Source organism: Neopelma chrysocephalum, unplaced genomic scaffold (assembly GCF_003984885.1).
Source record: "Neopelma chrysocephalum unplaced genomic scaffold, ASM398488v2 Primary Assembly neopelma1_185600, whole genome shotgun sequence".
Taxonomy (NCBI): Eukaryota; Metazoa; Chordata; class Aves; order Passeriformes; family Pipridae; genus Neopelma; species Neopelma chrysocephalum.
Genome location: NW_020938740.1, coordinates 8,971 through 26,555, shown reverse-complemented (window position 1 = coordinate 26,555; position 17,585 = coordinate 8,971). Strand labels below are relative to the sequence as shown.

At 62.2% G+C, this 17,585-nt stretch overlaps 2 protein-coding genes across 3 annotated transcripts; both read left to right on the top strand.

The window, feature by feature from the left end:
- The first annotated feature begins 521 nt into the window (after positions 1-521).
- Positions 522-8,679, top strand: LOC113962872 (MAGUK p55 subfamily member 2). The gene is made up of 9 exons (XM_027673655.1): positions 522-557; positions 1,126-1,353; positions 2,758-2,889; positions 3,601-3,706; positions 4,348-4,416; positions 4,538-4,699; positions 5,601-5,803; positions 6,424-6,552; positions 7,569-8,679. Exons 1-9 carry the CDS (start codon positions 522-524, stop codon positions 7,743-7,745), a joined length of 1,242 nt encoding a protein of 413 aa, XP_027529456.1. The 3' UTR covers positions 7,746-8,679.
- A 554-nt stretch (positions 8,680-9,233) lies between these two features.
- LOC113962870 (all-trans-retinol 13,14-reductase-like) lies at positions 9,234-17,572 on the top strand. 2 transcript variants are annotated; one of them, XM_027673654.1, is made up of 11 exons: positions 9,234-9,340; positions 9,578-10,971; positions 11,763-11,992; positions 12,920-13,115; positions 13,652-13,849; positions 13,956-14,081; positions 14,709-14,847; positions 15,178-15,287; positions 15,479-15,645; positions 16,472-16,631; positions 17,383-17,572. In XM_027673654.1, exons 2-11 carry the CDS (start codon positions 10,728-10,730, stop codon positions 17,526-17,528), a joined length of 1,716 nt encoding a protein of 571 aa, XP_027529455.1. In that variant the 5' UTR covers positions 9,234-9,340; positions 9,578-10,727; the 3' UTR covers positions 17,529-17,572. The 2 variants fall into 2 exon arrangements, with proteins under 2 accessions (XP_027529455.1, XP_027529454.1); XM_027673653.1 differs by having other exon boundaries at positions 9,240-10,971.
- Positions 17,573-17,585: the final 13 nt, after the last annotated feature.

Here is a 17,585-nt window from a genome sequence, read left to right as displayed (position 1 = left end):
TGTGTGTGCTGGGGAGCGTGTGACAAATGTGTGTGCTGGGGAGCGTGTGACAAATGTGTGTGCTGGGGGAGTGTGACACAACCTGCACCAGGTGTGTAGTACACAGGTGTGACCCCCCCACCCCCCGTACCAGAGGTGTGGAATGCTCTGAATGCTGGGGGGTGTGACACGTGTGTGCCCGGGGGTGTGGCACAGGTGTGACCCCCCTCCTGTGCCAGGGGGGTGTGACACATGTGTGTGACACATACATGTGTCAGGTGTGTGGGACACACGTGGGACCCCTCCTGTGCCAGGGATGTGGGACACTCTGAGTGCCGGGGGTGTGTGACACGTGTGTGCTGGGGTGTGTGACACACGTGTGCCAGATGTGTGGGACACAGCTGTGACGCCTCTCCTGTGTGTCCCAGTCGCTGCTGGAGACCCATGACTCAGTGGCTGCTAAGAGCTATGACCCCCCCCCAAGCAGCCCTGGCCCAGAGCCCCCCCTGGGATCCCAGCCCGTGCCCCCCGACGCCGTGCGCATGGTGGGCATCCGCAAGGCAGCCGGGGAGAACCTGGTGAGCCTAGCTGGGGGGCCTGGGGAGTCCTGGGGCCATTGTGGGGTGCTAGGACATTTTGGCGTGCTGAGGGTGCTATGGGGTGCTGGGGTACTGGGGGGTGCTGTGGGGTGTTGGGGCAATGCAGGGTGCGGGGATATTGGGGGCATTTTGAGGCGCTGGGGACATTGTGGGGTATTGGGGACGTTGCTGGGATGCTGGGGGCATTGCAGAGTGCTGAGGGTCATTTTGGGGTGCTTGGGGACATTTTGGGGTTCTTGGAGGTGTTGTGGGGTGCTGGGGACATTGCTGGAGTGCTGGGGGCATTGCAGAGTGCTGAGGGTCACTTTGGGGTGCTGGGGACATTTTGGAGTTCTTGGGGGCATTTCAGGATGCTGAGGATATTGCTGGGGTGACTGGGAGCATTTTGGAGTGCTGGGGATATTATGGGGTGCCGTGGACATTATGGGGTGCTGGGGGTATTTCAGAGTGCTGGGTGCCTTGCAGGGTGACCGGTGGGTGCTGGGTGGGTGTCACAGGGTGCTGTGGTGGGTCCCTGTTGGGGGCTGAGTGGGGCTGTGCCCGTCAGGGGGTGACATTCCGGGTGGAGCGGGGGGAGCTGGTGATCGCCCGCATCCTGCACGGGGGGATGGTGGCGCAGCAGGGGCTGCTGCACGTGGGGGACGTGATCCGTGAGGTGAACGGGCGCGAGGTGGGCAGCGACCCGCGGGCACTGCAGGACAGCCTGCGCCACGCCAGCGGCAGCGTCGTCCTCAAGATCCTGCCCAGCTACCAGGAGCCTCACCCGCCCCGCCAGGTACTGGCCCCGCATCCTGCCCTGCATCCCACCCTGTATCCCACCCCCCATCCCACCCCACATCCTACCCTGCATCCAACCCTTCATCCCACCCCACATCCTGCCCTGCATCCTACCCCACCAGGTACTGCATCCCACCCCACATCGCACCCCGCATCCTTCCCTGTCTGGTACCATCCCTGCATCCCGCCCTGCATCCCGCCCAGCGTCCAACCCTGCATCCAGCCCTGCCAGGTAGTGCCCCACCATCCTGCTCCACATCCTGCCCCACATCCCTCCCTGCATCCCACCCTGGCAGGTGTCACCCCTGTATCCCACCCTGCATCCCGCACTCAGCACCCTGCCCACAACTCCCCCTGCCCTGTGGCCCCCATCTCTGTGGCCCCATCCCCATGTTGTCCCTGTGCCACCCTGCCAATGTCCCAGTGCCCACGTGCCCCACATCCCCTGTCTCCTTGCCATGTTCCTCATCTCCCCATGTGCCCGCTGAGCCCCACCCCCACCGTCCCCCTGTCCATGCCCTGTGCCAACGTGCTCCGTGGCTGATGGGACCCCCGTGTCCCCCACCGTGCCCTGTGTGCCTGGTACTGGTGGGCGCCAGGCCGTGGTTGTCCCTGCCCTGTCCCCATCTCTGCCTTCTCCCCGTCCTTGCCCTACCCCGTCCTTGCCCTGTCCCCGTGCTTGCCCTGTCCCTCTTGTCCCCATCCCTGACCAGTCCCTGTCCTTGCCCTGTTCCCATTCCTGGCCTGTCTCTGTCCTTGCCCTGTGCCTGTCCTGTCCTGTCCCCATCCCCGTCCTGTCCCCATCCCTGTCCCTATACCTGCCCTTGCCCCGTCCCTGTCCCGTCCCTGCCCCGTCCCTACCCTCTTCCCATCCCTGTACCCACCCAGGGTGCTGGGTGGCAAAGGGTGCCCACCCTGTGCGCCCCCCCTCCCCGCCCCGTGCCAGCCACCCCCTGTCTCCGTGGGGAGACAAAACAACCCTGTCACCACACCACACCCCCTGGCACCACGTGTCCCAGCCTGGGCCACCCCTGCGACACCCCTCCGCCGCCAGCGCCGTATCCCGTGTGCCAGCACACGCGTGTGTGTGCACACGCATCCCCGTACACGCATGTGTGTCCTGGCGGGGGCGGCGCTGGCGGCGCTGGGCACATGCGTGTGCCTGTGTGTGGCCGTGGGGCTGTGCCTGGGGGTCGCCGTGGGGGTCCTGTGGGGTGCGGCAGCAGCGGCCGGGACCCTCTGCATGTGTGCAGGGGCCGCACGGGCCTGGCTGCACCGGGCACGGGGGGGGCACCGCAGCACAGGGGGCACCTAGAGGGGTCTCCCTGCTGGGGAAACTGAGGCACAGGACAGCAGAGTGGGAGTCCTGGGGGTCCCCCCAGCTGACCCCCGCGGTCCCCAGGTGTTTGTCAAGTGCCACTTTGACTACGACCCGGCCACCGACAGCCTCATCCCCTGCAAGGAGGCCGGGCTCAAGTTCATGGCCGGGGATCTGCTGCAGATCGTCAACCAGGATGACCCCAACTGGTGGCAGGTCAGGGGGCCCCCCTGGGGGGTGGTCTGGGAGGGTCGTGGTGCTTTGATCCCCATCTGGGGGTCCCCCTGGCAGCGGGGTCTGTGGAGGGTGTGGGGGGGTTGGGGGTCAGGGGTTCTATGGGAGATCAAGGGGTCCCTGTGGGCTTGAGGGGTGCCTGGGAGGATCCCTGAAAGTGGGGGTTTTGTGAAGCTGGGAGCGTCCCTGGAGCTGGGAAGGGTTCCTGGGAACTGGGAGGCATCCCTGGGGAAAAAAAAGGGGTTTCCTGGGAGCTTGGAGGTGTTCTTGGATTTGGGGAGGGTGCCAAGAAATAGGGCATTCCTAGAACTGGGAGGGAGTCACAGTGGGCCTTAGGGGGTTCCTGGAGCTGGGGAGGTCCCTGGATACTGGGGGAGACCCTGGAGCTGGAGGGGTTCCCTGGGGGTCTTGGGGGGTCCCTGGAGATGGGGGAGGTCCTTGGATTTGAGTGTATGTCCCTGTAGGGACTGAGAGGTCTCTGGGAGCTGGGAGTCCCTGGAGCCTGGGGGTGTCCCTGGAGCTCGGGAGGTTCCCTGTGCAGCTTGGGGGAGTCCCTGGAGCTGGGGAGTGTTCCTGGGGAATGGTGAGTCCCTGTAGCTGAGGGGAATCCCTGTGGGGCTGAGGGGGGCCCTGTAGCTCAGGAGAGTCCCCGTGGGGTTGAGGGGGTCCCCAAGTGTGACTCTGTGCCCCCAGGCGTGCCATGTGGAGGGGGGCAGTGCAGGGCTGGTGCCCAGCCAGCTGCTGGAGGAGAAGCGCAAGGCCTTCGTCAAGCGGGATGGAGAGGTGGCCCCCACGTCGGGTATGGGGACCCAAGCCCAGCCTCAGCGGGGGGGACACGGCTCTGGGGGTCGGAGACAGGGGGGCACATCCTGGGGGGAGCACAGTGGGTCCCCTGAACCCTGTGGCAATGTCCCCATCGCACCAGGGTGATGTCCCCATACACTGTCACTGCAGCAGGTCCCCAGTTCCTGGGGTGACGTCTTCAGTTCCCAGGAGATGTCCCAATGGCACTGTCACTGCAGCAGGTTCCCAGTTCCTGGGGTGACATCTTCAGTTCCCAGGGAGATGTCCCAATGGCACTGTCACTGCAGCAGGTCCCCAATTCCCGGGGTGATGTCCCCAGTTCCCAGGGTCAAGTCCCTGTGGCACTGTCCTTCAGACAGGTCCCCAGTTCCCAGGGTGATGTCTCCGTGGCACATGGCACTGTCCCTGTGGCAAGTCCCCAGTTCATGGGGTGATGTCCCCAGTTCCCAGGGTGATGCCCCCATGGCACTGTCACTGCAGGAAGTCCCTAATTCCCGGGGTGATGTCCCCAGTTCTTAGGGTGATGTCCCGATGGCACTGCCCCTGTGGCATGTCCCAACTCCCCTTACACTGTCCCTGTGCCACGGCACTGTCCCTGTCCGTGTCCCCAGCTCAGCTGGCCCCTTGCCCTCGCAGGGGCCCTGTGTGGCAGTCTCAGCGGGAGGAGGAAGAAGAGGATGATGTACCTGACGACGAAGAACGCCGGTGAGTGTCTGATGGCGTTCCCCCAGGGAAGGGGGGAGCAGCCCCGGGGCTGTGCTCGTGGTGGCACCTCCTGGGGACAGGGTGTCTCCCTGGATGGGTGCCAACCCTGCTCCTCACCCAGAGTTCGACCGGCATGAGCTGCTGATCTACGAGGAGGTGGCGCGGATGCCACCGTTCCGCCGGAAAACGCTAGTGCTGATCGGGGCGCAGGGCGTGGGGCGGCGCAGCCTCAAGAACAAGCTCATCATGTCGGACCAGGCGCGTTACGGCACCACCATCCCCTGTGAGTGGCCCTTGTCCCCACTGGCAGCGCTGTCCCCATGAGCATTGCTGAGCCACCGGCATCACCGCCCCTCACCTGCCTCCCTGTCCCCTGCCAGCAGCATCATGCATCACTCCCACGAGATCACTGTCCCCTGTGAGCAGCACCATCCTCATGATCATCCCTGTCCCTTGGGAGCATCCCTGCCATCTGTGAGCATCCCTGTCATCTGTGAGCATCCCTGTCCCCTTCGACCATCCCTGTCTCCTGCCAACATCGATGTCACCTGCAACCATCCCTGTCCCTTGGGAGCATCCCTATCCCACTCCAGCATCCCTGTCCCTGTGAGCATCCCTGTCCCTCAGGACCGTTCCTGTCCACTCCAGCATCCCTGTCCCCTGCGACCATTCCTGTCCCTTGTGAGCATTCCTATTCCCTGCCAGCAGCATCATTCCCATGAGCATCACAGTCCCCATGAGCATCACCATCCTTATGAACATCCCTTCCCCTGCAACCATCCCTGTCCCCCTCCAGCATCTCTGTCCCTTGTGATCATCTCTGTCCACCTCTAGCATCCCTGTCCCCTGCAACCATTCCTGTCCCACTCCAGCATCCCTGTCTCTTGTGACCATCCCTGTCCTCCATGACCATCCCTGTCCCCTGATGGCATCCCTGTCCTGACCCCACCAGCATCCCTGTCTCCTGGGGACATCCCTGTCTCCTGCAACCATCCCTATCCCTTGTGAGCATCCCTGTCCCTTGTGAGCATCCCTGTCTCCTGAAACCATCCCTGTCCCTTGTGAGCATCCCTGTCCCTTTTGAACATCCCTGTCCCCTGCGATCATTCCCACACCCTATGAGCACCCGGGGATGAGACCCCGGGTGGGTGGGTGTCACTCAGGTGGGTCCCCACTGCCGGCAGACACATCTCGGAAGCCGAAGGAGAGCGAGCGGGATGGGCAGGGCTATCGCTTTGTGTCCCGGGGGGAGATGGAGGCCGACATCAAGGCTGGGAGGTACCTGGAGCACGGCGAGTACGAGGGAAACCTGTACGGAACCAGGATCGACTCCATCCGAGCCGTGGTGGAGGCTGGCAAGATGTGCATCCTGGATGTCAACCCCCAGGTAGGGGACACGGGGAGAGGGATAATGACTGTTGTTGCTCAACAAGTTGTATTTCTTAAAAGAACAGCCTGTGCAGCCGTGGGGGGGAATTGTTGAGGGGAGATTTAATTAATGGAATAGATAACAGATGATGGGCAAGCTCTGGGTGATGCCTGTGTGTTTGAAGAACAAATTGAAAGTTTAGGGCCTGACATGGCTCAGTGCTCTTAGAGCTGGGAGAGAAATTTAGTGTTGACATCAAATGCAGAATTTGTATAAACCACAAAGACACAGAAACAAGAGGTGAAGAAGAAACGAACACAGATAATTTCCCAGAGACTCTCCCTCTCTGGGAAAAAGTAATAGAATACTGAAAGTGGGGACTGATTAGTGTGAGAAATGAGAAATCAATAACCAATAGAAGATAGAATAATAATTAATGAAGAGAACTGCATAAGCCAATGAACACTAATTCCTTTGTTTGCTAAAATGTATAAATACTTAAAAGTTTTAATATTGATGTACAGGTTTTGTGGAGCCATCCCCATGTACCTCAATGTTGAATAAACCCTCTAACCTGACAAACTGGGTTAGAGGGTTTATTTCCTGGGATTTTGGTGACTCTGTCTCCTCCCACCCAGGCAGTGAAGGTGCTGAGAACAGCTGAGTTTGTGCCATATGTGGTGTTCATCGAAGCCCCCTGCCCCGAGACCCTGCGGGCCATGAACCGAGCGGCCCTGGAGAGTGGTGTGGCCACCAAACAGCTCACGGTGGGTGTCCTGGGGGCCTGGGGGGCAAACTGAGGGAAGGTGAAACTGAGGCAGGGCTGTGGGGGGCTGAAGGCAGATGGTGAGTGTCCCCCTGCCACCCTGGGGGGCAAAGGGGAAACTGAAGTAGAGTTTGGGGGGCTGAAGGTGGATGGTGGGCGTTCCTCTGCCATCCCTGGGGGGCAGTGGGGAAACCAAAGCAGGGTTTGTGTGGCAGGAGGAAGACACACAGCTCATGATTGGTGTCGCTCTCTGTCCCCAGGGGGGCACACAGGGTCTTGGGGAAACTGAGGCAGGTCTGTGGGGGCAGGAGGTGGGTGGGCAGCAGATGGTGGGTGTCCCACTGCCATCCTGGGGGTGATGGGGAAACTGAGGCAGGTTTAGGGTGCTGGAGGCAGATGCCCAGGCATCCCTCTGCCACCCTGGAGGGCAGTGGAAAAACTGAGGCAGGGTTTGGGGGGCGCAAAGAGGAGACACAGCTCATGGTGGGTGTCCCCATCTGTCACAGAGGGGTGATGGGGAAACTGAGGCAGAGTCTGGGGGGCAGGAGGTGGATGGTGGGTGTCCTCCCTCTACCCAGGGGGCATGGAGGGGTGATGGGGAAACAGGGCATGGTTTTTGGGGCAGGAGGAGGACACACAGCTCATGGTTGGTGTCCCTCTGCCACCTTGGGGGTTGTTGGGGAAACTGAAGCAGGTTTAGGGTGCAGGAGGTGGGTGGGCAGTCGATGGTGGGTGTCACCCTGCCATCCTGGGGGGTGATGGGGAAACTGAGGCAGGGCTGTGGGGGCAGAGGAAGAACATACAGCTCACGATGGGTGTCCCCCCTGCCACCTTGGAGGGCAACGGGGAAACTGAGGCAGGATTGGGGGGCTGAAGGCAGATGGTGGGTGTTCCTCTGCAATACTGGGGGGCAATGGGGAAACTGAGGCAGGGTTGCTGGGGGAGGAGTAGGACAGAGGGTGCTCCTCTGCCATGCCTGTGGGGCGGTGGGGATCCTGAGGCAGTTGTGGGGTGCAGGAGGCAGATGCCCAGCGGACGGTGGAGGAGAGCAGCCGGATCCAGCGGGGGTACGGGCACTACTTTGACCTGAGCCTCATCAACGACGACCTGGAGCGAACCTTCGGGAGGCTCCGGGAGGCCATGGACCACCTGCGTGTCCAGCCCCAGTGGGTGCCTGTCACCTGGGTCTACTAGTGACCACCCCACCCTGCAGGGGGGGCCATAAAACCCTCCCCTCAACCCCCCAGCCCACCCAGGAGGGCTGTGGGGGGTGGAGGGGGGTTATACCTCACCCACTGGTGTGATGAGCTTGTGCTCAGCACCATGGGGGTGTGTGTGTGGCTCTCTGTGGAGCCCCCCAACCCAAACCTGACTCTTCTCTCCCCCCTACCCAGCCTCAGATTTGGGGGGGGGGAGGCAGAATCAGCCACTGGGGGCCACATGGGGGGGCACAGCCCCCCCCCCCACTGTGCCCAGCACCCACACAGCTAATTCACTGCCAAAACCTCACCCCCTCCCCAAATTACCCCAGGGGGTTGTGCCACTTCTCAGATGGGGGACATGGGGAGGACAGGGGTCCCCCCCACTCTTCATAGCCCCCTGCCTCAGTTTCCCCATGAGGAAGCCCACCCTGTCCCCCAGGATTGGGGTCGGGGGGGCTATGGGGTTTTGGGGGGGGGGGTTACACCCAGCTGGAGCCTTAGAAGCTGCTGTGGCCCCAAGTGTCCTGGCCCACCCCTCCACCCCCCCAGGCCACAACCCCCCCACGGGGCCCCCTTTTCCCTTTACCGGGGTGGGGGGTCCCTCGCTGTCCTTTGTGGCCCCCCTCCTGCTCCCCAGGTAGCAATAACCCCTCCTTCCCCCCTCCCCGCTCGGGTTCCTCCCTGTAATAATTCTTAATTAACCCTGTAATTAACCCCGTGGGGGGCTGTGGCTCGGGGCTCGCCGGGGGTGTCTGGACTGGGGGTGATGACATATGGGGTGACCCCAAGGGACAGGAACACGAGTAGTGCAGGGTGTGCCCCCATGTCCCTCCTGCCCCATGTCCCCCACCTCACCTCCCCGGCCCCTCCCTGTCCCCCCTTGCTCCCTTTTGGTACTCTGCTGTGGATTTTATTAAAGGAGAGAAAAATGGTGGGTTTGTCCCTCGTGGTGAATGTGGGGGGCATTGGGATGGGGTATACATAGGGTGCACATGGGTGTGCACACGTGTGCGTGTGTCACGGTGCACAGACAGGCCCTTCCTTGGTGCTGCCGGGAGAGGTCAGCAGAGCTGCAGGCACAGGGGGAGGGGAAAGGGGAGTGTGGGGGATTGTGTGTGGCTGTGCGTGTGTGTTTGCATAGATGTATGTGTGTGTGCATGTGTGTGTTTGCACAGGAGTGAGTGTGTGCACAGGTGTACATGTGTGTGCACGTACATGTCTGTGCACGTGTGTGTTTGCACAGGGTGTGTGTGCATGTGTGTGTACAGGAGTGAGTGTGTGCATGGGTGCACTTGTGTGTGCACAAACGTGTGTGTTTTCACAGGGGGTGTGTGCACATGTGTGTTTGCACAGGGTCAGTGTGTGCATGGGTGCACATGTGTGTGTTTGCACAGATGTATGTGTGTGTGTGTGTCTGAGTGTGTCAACCCGCGTGTGTGTGTGTGCACGTGTGTTTGCACAGACGTGTGTGTGTGTGCCTCCCATGTGTGTGTACCCATTGCTCTCACAGGTGTGGAGGGGGTGTGTGTTCCCTTGCACAAGTGTGGGTGTTCACGCGTGTGCACAGCTGCCTGTGTGCACACGTGTGTGTGTGTGCAGTGCCCAACACACCAGTGCCCCACACGCCTGTGCTCCATGCACAGGCGTGTGCACCTCCCACGGGGAGCCACTGCGTGCCATGGGGTGACATAAGGAACCATAGGGTGCCACAGACTGACATGGAGTGCCATGACCACGGGGTCACATAAGGAGCCGTAGGGCATCATGGGGTGCCACAGGGTGCCATAGGGTGTCATTGTCATGGGGTGCCACAGAGTGCCACAGGGTGCCATGGGGCATCCTGGGGTGCCATAGTGTCCCATAGGGAGCCATAGGGAGCCATAGGATGCCATGGCCAAGGGAGCTGTGACCATAGGGTGCCATAGGGTCCCACAGGGAGCTGTGGCCATAGGTTACCATAGGTTGCCGTGGCTATAAAATGCCCTTTCCATAGGGGGTGTGTCCATGAGCTCCGGTGTCTTTAAGCAGGGGTGTCTGTAAGCCTGTCCATAATCCCCTTTGTCCATAAGCTGCTGTGTCTATAAGTGTCGGGGCCAAACGTGCGGGGCTTTAGTGTGTCCTTACCGTGTTGGTACCTGTCCATCCCACCTGTGGTGACAGCCATGTGGCCCACGCTGCTGCTGCTGGTAGCCCTGGGTGTGCTGGCTCTGGGGCGAGTGGCCCACAAGCTGCTGGCCCCGTCCGGCAACCCCTTTGCCGGGCCACCCCTGGAGCCCCCCAGGCCACTGGTGACAGACCAACGCGCCCGGGACAGGGTGCTGAAGCGGGGTGAGTGCTGAGTGTCCGTCGGGTATCTGTCTGTCTGTGTGTCCATCTGTCCTGTGGAATGCTGGGCGTGCTGCCCATTGTGTGCCCTCATGTTGCCTCTTGCTTGTGACAGCGTGGCTGAGCACACGCGTGTGCACAGGGTGCCCAGGGATGGCCACTGGCAGGGGCTGAGCATGTGCACAGGGCTCAGTGCCCAGTGGGGATCGTGGGCAGAGGCTGAGCAGGTGTGTGTGCACAGGGTTCAGTGCCCAGTGGTGGCCACAGGCAGGGGCTGATCATATGCTTGTGCCCAGGGTTCAGCACCCGGCAGGTGCCAAAGAGGCTGGATGGGGTTCCCGTGGGCAGTGATTGATCATGTGTGCAGGGCTCCGGTGTCCTGTGGGTGCCGGAGTGGCTGGACATGGGCACTGCAGGGTCACTGTGGGATCTGAGCACACTGTCAGGTGCACTGTGCCTGCACAGGGTTCAGGGTGTCTGGTGGTGATCACGGGCAGGGGCTGATCACACGTGTGTGCCCAGGGTTCAGCACCCAGCAGGTGCCAGAGCGGCTGAACATAGTGGCCATGGGTAGTCATTAATCCCACATGTGTGTGCCCAGGTTCAGTGCCCAGTGGTGGCCATGGGCAGTGGTTAATCCCACACATGTATGCAGGGTTCAGTGCTCAGTGGTGGCCATGGGCAGTGGTTAATCCCCCACCTGTGCCCAGGGTTCAGCCCCCAGCGGGTGCCGGAGCAGCTGGACGCCGTGGTCATCGGCAGTGGCGCAGGGGGGCTGGCAGTGGCCACCACCCTGGCCAAGACAGGCCGGCGGGTGCTGGTGCTGGAGCAACACGACAAGGCCGGCGGGTGCTGCCACACCTTCCAGCAGCATGGCATCGAGTTTGACGTTGGTAAGGACCTCCAAAACCCCCTGACACTCCCCAAGCCCCCAGCATCCCCTGGCACCGCTGCTGCCCCCACAGTGCCTGTGTGTGTGCTTGAGTGTGCAGGGGTGTGTGCGGGTGTGTGTGCAGTGTGTGTGTGCACTGTCTGCATACAACACACGTGCTGTTGGCACGTAGTGTGTGTGCTCTGCATGTGTGCTGTGTCGATGGCATCTGTGTGCCATGTCCATGCCGTGCCCGTGCCGTGCCCATGCCATGTGCATGTCATGTGTGCTCTGTGTACGTGCCATGTGCTTTCTGTGCCTGTGCCATGCACATGCCATGTCAATGCTGTGTCTGAGCCATGTCCGTGCCATGTGCTTGCTATGTCTGTGCCATATGTGTTCCATAACCATGCTGTGTTCATGCCATGTCCATGCCATGTCCACGCTGTGTCTGTGCTGTATCCATGCCATGTGCTTGTCATGTCCGTGCCATGTGTGTTCCATAACCATGCTGTGTTTGTGCCATGTCCATGGTGTGCCCATGCCATGTCCATGTCATGAGCTTGTCATATCTGTGCCATGTGTGTTCCATAACCATACTGTGTCCATGCCATGTCTGTGCCACATCCATGCCATATCCATGCCATATCCATGCCATGCCAGCAGCCCATCCCACCCCCCACCCTCAGTGTGACCCACAACAGGCGAAAGCCAAGCCCTTCTCTCCCCCATTGCCCCCTGGGTGCTCCCACCACACGTCCATGTGACCCCCCCTGGTTTCCCCCTGCCATGTGCCCTGTCCCTGTCCCACAGGCATCCACTACGTGGGGCAGCTGCACGAGGGCAGCCTCCTGCGTGTGGCACTGGACCAGATGACGGACGGGCAGCTCTGCTGGCAGCGCCTGCCCGACCCCTACGACGAGGTGACCCTGGGACCCCGGCGCTACCAGCTGCACGCCGGCAAGGTGGCCTTTGTCACCGCACTGGAGGAGCAGTTCCCCACGGAGAAGGCGGCCATCAGGGAGTTCATGAAGATCTCCAAGGTGGGGACACACCACCCCCATGGGGAGGTGACCACAGGGTCAGGGAGGGATGATGGGGTCACTCTAGCTGGGAATGATCAGCCTGGAATATGGGCGTGGGTGTGGTGGTGGGACTGGTGGGTTCTGTGGGGACATGGGTGATGGTGGGGAAGGGGCAATGGGAATGGTGGGGACACTGGTAATGGGTGTGGAGGGGACAGAAGTGATGGGAATGATGGGTACAAGAGTGGTGGGCATGGAGGAGACACAGGTGATGGGCATGGTGGGGACATGGATGGTGGGTGCAGAGGGGACACAAGTGATGGGTGTGGAGGGGACACAAGTAGTGGGCATGCTGGGGACACGGGTGCTGGGCATGGTGGGGGGAAGGCCTGGGCATAGTGAGGACACGGGCATTAGGCATGGTGGGTATGGGTGTTGAGCCACAGGTGGTGCTCATGGGGTCATGGCAGTGACAGTCCTGATGACACAGTGGTGGCCAGGCAAGGAGATGTTGGTGGTGACAGTGGCCTAGCTTGGTGTCCCGCGCATGGCCTTGGGCATGTGGCACTGCTGGCGGTGCCGAATCCGGTCTTGCGGAGGCAGTGGTGACATGGGTGGTGGCGGTGGCAGTGGCAGTGGTGGTTTGGGATGATGTCAGTGGTGACAAGGTCAGTGTCACACAGGTGGTCTGGCAGCATATGGTACTGCTGGCCGTGCTGAAGCTGATCCCATGCTGGTGGTGGTGGCAGGGTGGTGTGGTGTCAGTGGCGCCAGTGAAGTGGCAGAACGTCCCCCAGGTGGCATGTGGCACTGCTGGCCATCCCGAAGCTGACCCCACACGGGCATGAGGCACTGCTGGCTGTGCTGAAGCTGGCCCCACGCTGGTGGTGGTGGCAGGGTGGGATGGTGTCAGTGGTGACAGTGACATGGCATGATGTCCCCCAGGTGGCCTCGCGGCACGTGGCACTGCTGGCCGTGCTGAAGCTGGTCCCGCACTGGGTGGCCACCCTCCTACTCCGCTCCAGCCTCCTGTCCCTCCTGTCCCCCGTGTTCCGCCTGGCCACCACCAGCCACAGCCAGGCTGTGGCCCAGCTCACCTCTGACCCCGACCTGCGCGCCCTGCTCGGCTACCTCTTCTACGGTCAGGAGCTGTTGCGATAGAGAGGGGTCTGTCGCGATAGGGAGAGCACCGTCGTGGAGAAAGACAGTAGTGTCATATAGGGGAGGGCTGTGTCATGATAGGGGAGGGCAGCATCGTGATAGGGGCATGCTCTGTCGTGATACGGGAGGGCCACTTTTTGCTAGGAGAGGGCTGTGTTGTGATAGGGGAGGGATATATTGTGGTGAGGAGGGCCTTGTCATGATAGGGAAGGGCTGTATCATGATGGGAAGGGCTGTGTCACGATAGGGGAGGCAGTGTCTTGATAGGGGAGGGCTGTATCATGATAGAAGAGGGCTGTATTGTGATGAGAAGAACTTTGTCATGATAGGGAAGGGCATATCACAACAGAGGAGGCTATGTTGCAATAGTGGAGGGTTGTATCATGAGAGGGGAGGGCTACATAGTGGTGAGGAGGGTCGCGTCACGACAGGGGAGAGCATGTCACGATACGGGAGGGCTGCCCTGCACTGGGGCAGGGTCCAGCCGTGCCCACCTCCCCCTTGCCCCCTCCACAGGAACGGCCCCGCGGGACTCCAGCTTCCTGGCCAACGTGCTGATGGTTCACCACTACCAGCGGGGGGCCTGGTACCCGCGGGGGGGGGCCAGCGAGATCGCCTTCCACGCCGTGCCCGTCATCGAGCGCGCGGGGGGGGCCGTGCTGGTGCGTGCCCCCGTCACGCGCATCCTCGTCAGCTCCGCCGGCACCGCCCTGGGTGAGCGCCCGACCCCCAGTCCCGCCCCGGGGGGGGGGTCACATGTGTGTGATGGGGACGGGGTGGCAGTGCCCCGTGTCCCCTGACCCCCCATCCTGGCCCCCAGGGGTGGCGGTGCAGGTGGGGTCCAATAAGGAGGAGCTGGAGATCCGTGTGCCCCTTGTCATCTCCGATGCTGGAATCTTCAACACCTTCGGCAAACTGCTGCCCCCCCAGATCCGCAGCCACCCCGGTAACGTGACCCTGTGTCCCCATGTCCCTGATGTCCTCAGTGTTCCCAGGATCCCTGTGTCTGCAGCATCCCTGTGTCCCCAGCACCACCAGTGTCCCCAGCATCCCTGTGTTCCCATGTCCCCAGCATCTCCATGTCCCTGGTGTCCCCAGTGTCCCCAGAATCACCAGTGTCCCCAGCATTACCGGTATCACCAGGGTTGCTCAACATCCCTGGTGTCCTTGGTGTCGCTGGCATCACCACTGTCCTCAGCATCTCCAGCATCCTTAGCACACCTGATGTCCTCAGCATACTTGCATCCCCATGTCCCTAGTGTCCTCAGTGTCCCCAGCATCCCTAGTGTTCCCAGTATCCCTAGTGTTCCCAGCATGCCCACATTCCCAGCATCTCCATGCCCCTAGTGTCCTCAGAGAACCCAGCACCCCTGTTGTCCTCAGCATCCCTGTGTCTGTATGTCCCGAGTGTCCCTGGCATCCCCAGAACCTTCATGTTCCCAGCAGTCTCATGTCCTTCGTGCAGGCAGGGCTGGGGTATCACCCCCATATCCCCTGTACAGGCAGGGTCGGGGTGTCACCCCCATATCCCCTGTACAGGCAGGGTCGGGGTCTCACCCCCGTGTCCCCGCAGGTGTCCAATCCCGCCTGGCCATGGTGCGGCCGAGCATGGGCTCCTTCCTGGTGTTCGTGGGGCTGCGGGGCAGCGCAGCCGAACTGGGCCTGCCCCCCACCAACTTCTGGATCTACCCCCACAACGACCTGGACACCATGTGAGGGGTCCTGGCACCCTGGTGTGGGCACAGGGGGCGGGGGGGGGGCACGGCGGGTGGGTGGGCACACGCAGGGTGGGTGCATGAGGGGTGCCTGGGGGAGCACAGTGGATGGGGTGGGTACAGGGTTGTGCGTGGTGAGTGGGGTGGGTGCATGGGGGATGTGTGGAGCCTGCACTGTGAGTGGGTGCCCAGGGAGTGCATGGTGGGTGGGTAGATATATGATGAGTGGGTGGGCACACGGGGGGTGCATGGTGGGCACAGGGTGGGTGGGTGGGTGGGTGCACAGGGGGTGCACGGTGGGTACATCACAACCCTCTCTGCCCGCAGGATGACCCAATACGCTGCCCTGAGCCGTGACGATGTCCCCGAAAACCTGGCCATGATGTTCATCACCTTCCCCGCTGCCAAGGACCCCACCTACGAGCAGCGGCACCCAGGTACAGCACTGGGGACCCCTAAGGCCCCCCCAGCTCTGCACCCCTGATCCGCTCAGCTTCGAGGGGTCAGAGGCTCCTCAGTGCCACCAGCACGAGGTGGGCACCACCACTGTCGCCATGTCTCTGGCTGGCACCCCCACTGTGGTCCTGTGGTGGCACAGGGGGTGTCACCAGCTGTGTCCCCCTCCCAGGCCAGTCGTGCATGACCATCCTGACCATGGCACGGTACGAGTGGTTCGAGGAGTGGGCCGGGAGCCTCCCCAGGCACCGCAGCTCCGACTACCAGCAGTACAAGATGTCCATTGCCCAGCGGCTGCTGGAGAGGGCCCTGCTCCGCTTTCCACACCTGAGGGACAAGGTGACCCCACGGGGAGCCCTGCCACGCCTGGGGGTGCCCAGAGGGGAGGAGGCACGATGGGCACAGAGTGATTTCCAGAGAGGGGAGGGAGTGTAGGGATGCAGCATCCTGATGTGCTGTGGAGTTGGGGTGCCCCATGAGGTTGGGGTGCCCCTTGAGATTTGGGGTGTCCCTTGAGATTTGGGGTGTCCCACAGGGATGGGCAAACACAGTGGAAATGGGGTGCACAGTGGGGACTGGGTGTCCTGCATGTTTGGGGTGCCCAGTGGGGAATAAGATGCCGTGTGTGGGTGGGACACCCCATGGGGTTTGGGTACCTTGCAGGGATAGATGCACAGTGGAAATGGCATGTTCAGTGGGGAATAGGGTGTCCTGTGTGGGTGGGACACCCCACGGGAATGGGGTGGTCTGTGAGGCGGGTTGAGGTGTCCCACAGGGGTGGGGTACCCCATGGGTATGGGTGCAGAGTGGAGATTGGGTGCTCGGGTAGGATAAGATGACCTGTGTGATGAGTGCCCTATGGGATGGGTGCCCAGGCAGGATGGAGTGCCCTGTGGGAGCAGCACGCCCTGCAGAGATGTGCTTGGTGATGACAGGGTACCCTTTGGAGCTGGGATACCTGAAGGGAATGTGCCCAACAGGACAGAGTGCCTGTGGGTTTGGGGTGCCCAGCGAGGACGGGGTGCCCTGTGATGCGGCTCCACAGCCCCAGCACCTCCCCACGGGACCTGTTGTGGTGGGACCTGCTGTGGGGTGGGATGGGCCTATCCATGCCCCCCATGCCTGGTGTCCCCTGGCACATCCCGAGCACCCTGTGCCTGGGCAGGTGGAGTTCATGGAGGCAGCATCACCGCTTACCAACCAGCACTACCTGGCGGCCCCGCACGGGGCGATGTATGGCGCCGAGCACGACCTGGGCCGCTTCTGCCCCGCTGTGATGGCCACCCTGAGAGCCGACACCCCCGTGAGGAACCTCTACCTGACAGGTGAGGGAGGAGTGTTGCCATGTCCCCCTGTCTTGCTGTCCCCATGACCAGCTCCAGGCTGTGGATGTGTCCCCAGGGGCTCCCTGCCATGAGGGGTGTCTGGATGCACCATGGTGGTGGCCAAGTCCCCAAGGCATGGCTCTGTTCCCCCTGAGAGTGTCCATGTCCTCCGTGGTGGTGGCCAGGTCCTCCCTGTGAGTGTCCATGTCCCCTGTGGTGGTGGCCAAGTCCCCCACGATGGTGGCCAGGTCCCCAAGGGGTAGCTGTTTTGTCCAGGGGTGGCTGTGTCACCCACGGTGGTGACTTGGTCACCCATGAGGGCTTCGATGTCCCCCCCAGAGTTGGCTACGCCCCCCATGATGGTGGCTGGGTTCCCCGCAGGAGTGGCTGGGTCTGCATTGTGGTGGCCACATCCCCAAGAGTGGTAGCTGGGTCCCCCGCGGGGGTGACCATGTGCCCCCTGGGTGTGGCTGTGTCCTCCATAAGGATGACCAGATGGGCCCCCCCCCCATGATGGTGGCCAGGTCCTCCCTGGGGGTGTCCATGTCCCCCAGGGTGGTGACTGGGTCCCCAAGGGTGGCTGTGCCACCCATGGAGGTGGCTGTGTTCCCCTGGGGGTGTCCATGTCCCCCATGGTGGTGACCCTGTCCCCAAGTGGTGGCCGTGTTCTCCTTGGGGGTGGCCATGTCCTCCCTGGTGGTGGCCATGTCCCCCCCAGGGGTGGCCGTGTCCCACGGTGGCCTGTCCCCAGGGCAGGACGTGTTCTCCTGCGGGCTGGCAGGGGCTGTGCATGGGGGGCTGCTCTGCGCCTCGGCTGTCCTGGGCCGCCTGCTCTACCTGGACCTCCTGCTCCTCAAGAGGAAGATCAAGCGGCGCCAGGGCCGGCACACGGCATGAGGGGGACACCGGCCGTGGGGACACCAGGTGTGGGGACACCTGTCCTAGGGAATGGCT